This window comes from Cebus imitator, unplaced genomic scaffold (genome assembly GCF_001604975.1).
Source record: "Cebus imitator isolate Cc_AM_T3 unplaced genomic scaffold, Cebus_imitator-1.0 Scaffold82, whole genome shotgun sequence".
NCBI classification, from domain to species: domain Eukaryota; kingdom Metazoa; phylum Chordata; class Mammalia; order Primates; family Cebidae; genus Cebus; species Cebus imitator.
The window spans coordinates 1,232,144-1,234,089 of NW_016107397.1; the positions used below are offsets into that span (position 1 = coordinate 1,232,144).

At 53.3% G+C, this 1,946-nt stretch overlaps 1 protein-coding gene across 1 annotated transcript; it reads right to left on the minus strand.

The window, feature by feature from the left end:
- Positions 1–11: 11 nt before the first annotated feature.
- CCL24 (C-C motif chemokine ligand 24) lies at positions 12–1,753 on the minus strand. The gene is made up of 3 exons (XM_017533395.2): positions 1,523–1,753; positions 1,188–1,305; positions 12–468 (listed from the first exon to the last, which is right to left on the minus strand). Exons 1-3 carry the CDS (start codon positions 1,593–1,595, stop codon positions 300–302), a joined length of 360 nt encoding a protein of 119 aa, XP_017388884.1. The 5' UTR covers positions 1,596–1,753; the 3' UTR covers positions 12–299.
- Between the last annotated feature and the right edge of the window lie 193 nt (positions 1,754–1,946).

A 1,946-nucleotide genomic window follows, 5' to 3' on the forward strand; every position in this document is an offset into this window, starting at 1 on the left:
AAAAAAAAAAAAAAAAAAATTTGAACCAGGTCAGAAGAAGGGCAAAGAGTCGCCCCTGCCCTCCTTCCAGGATCTTCTCCCCAGTTCCAGAAAAGCAAGAGGCCACAGAAGCTTGGAGCCATTGCTCAGGCCCCTCTGAGGACCATATCGCCTGCTCCCTTGGGTTTTTCATAGAAGAGACACATCCCTGGAGAGTGTTGCTAAGAAAAAGGAAAATTAGCCCTTCCCTCCATCACTATGGCTTCCCCAGTCCCCTAGTAGACCAGGAACAGACTCAGGGCTGGAGGGCTGGGCGGTGATTAGAGGGTGGTTCGGTTGCTGAGAAGTCTCTGAACGGGCTCCCTGACACCCACTGGCCTGGCCCTAGAGGAAGCTTTCTTATTCTTGGCATCCAGGTTCTTCATGTACCTCTGGACCCACTCCTGCTTGGGGTCGCCACAGAACTGATGGCCCTTCTTGGTGGTGAAGCTGTGGAAGAAAGGAACAAGGAATCAGCTGAGGTCTACAGGGATCTTGGCCCACCCCGCTTCATGTGGAGGAGGACGTGGACGCCAAGAGACAGTAAGGCCTCCTCGCAATTTGCTGAGATGATATCATCTTCCTTTTTTGATACAGGGTGTCTCACTTTGTCATCCAGGCTGCAAGGCAGTGGCAATCATAGCTCACTGCAGCCTCAACTTCCCAGGCTCAAGCGATCCTCATGCCTTAGCCTTCTGAGTAGCTGGGACTACAGGCACATGCCATCATGCCCAGCTCATTTTTTTTTTTAGTTTTTAAAGAAACAGAGTCTCACTGTGTTGCCCAGGCTGGTCTTAAAACTCCTGGCCTTAAGAAACCCCCCTGCCTCAGCCTCCCAAAGCACTGAGACAGACATGAGCCACTTGTAATCCTGTCACTTTGGGAGGCTGAGATAGGAAGATCACGAGCCCAGGAGGTTGAGGCTGCAATGAGCTATGATTGTACCACTGCACTCCAGCCTGGGTGACAGAGCAAGACTCTCTTTGAAAAATTAAATGAAATTTAAAAAATAAATATATCCTCCTCCTAGTTTTATGGGCAAGGAAGTTGAGGCCCAGAGAGGCGGAGTGACTTCTCCAGGGATGCAGGGAGCCAGGGCTGACTGACCTTGCTTCTCAGGTCACCTTCCCCCACCCCTCTCCTGCCACGTGCCCATGAAGGATACCTACATCACTCCTGTGTTGAGGCACATGCTCCTGTTGGACAGCTGGTAGCTGGCCACTCGGCTCTCAGGAACTCTCTTGGAAATAAACAACATGCAGCAGGAAGAGGGGAGTATCACAGAATCTAGAAGGGGTGAAAGAAGAGCCGTGTCTTTTCCCAGCCTGCCCTCGGCTCTGTGCCTCGGAGCTGGAGTCTGAACCCTGCACCGAACGCTGCCAGTCCATTCACTGGGCTGCCCTTTCCCCGGTGCTTCCCTCCAGCACCAGGCTGGTCAGTCCTTCACCCTCCACTGTGCCATCCCAGCCATGCCCTTGGAACTGCACCCTGCCCGAGGTCTTACCAGTAGGGATGATGTGGTGGGCACAGACAGCAAGGAACAGAAGGCTGGTTACGATGGTCATCGGGCTTGCCATGTCCCAGAGAGCAGAAGCACCAGCTCGGGGCTCAAAGCTGACGTGCAGGAGGAAAGGACCTGGGGATAAAGAGCTCGGGTCCTTGCAGTGCACCCTAAACTCTCTCCCTCTGCCCTTTATGGAGCAGCTAGAAGAAACGCCCCCCAGCCTCCTCCACGCTTCCTCGAAAATCCTGAGGCCTCTGTGGTCTGGAAAGAGGAAGTTGTTGTCCTGTCGTTCTCCAGCTGAGTCAATAGTTATTTTGGACTCTGAACGAAAGAGCTGGGGAAGGGGGCATCACCCCACCAAGTTCAAAAGTGTTGGATGTATTGTCAGCAGGCTCTCAGGATCCTGGCTGGGGAAGGGGGCATC

Bases quoted from the DNA above. Each gene is read 5' to 3' on its own strand.
- CCL24 (XM_017533395.2), bottom strand. From the start codon at position 1,595: ATGGCAAGCCCGATGACCATCGTAACCAGCCTTCTGTTCCTTGCTGTC. The intron at 1,306-1,522 runs GTAAGACCTCGG...CACCCCTTCTAG, and splicing joins CCACCACATCATCCCTACTG to ATTCTGTGATACTCCCCTCT. The intron at 469-1,187 runs GTAGGTATCCTT...TTTCTTCCACAG, and splicing joins TGCCTCAACACAGGAGTGAT to CTTCACCACCAAGAAGGGCC.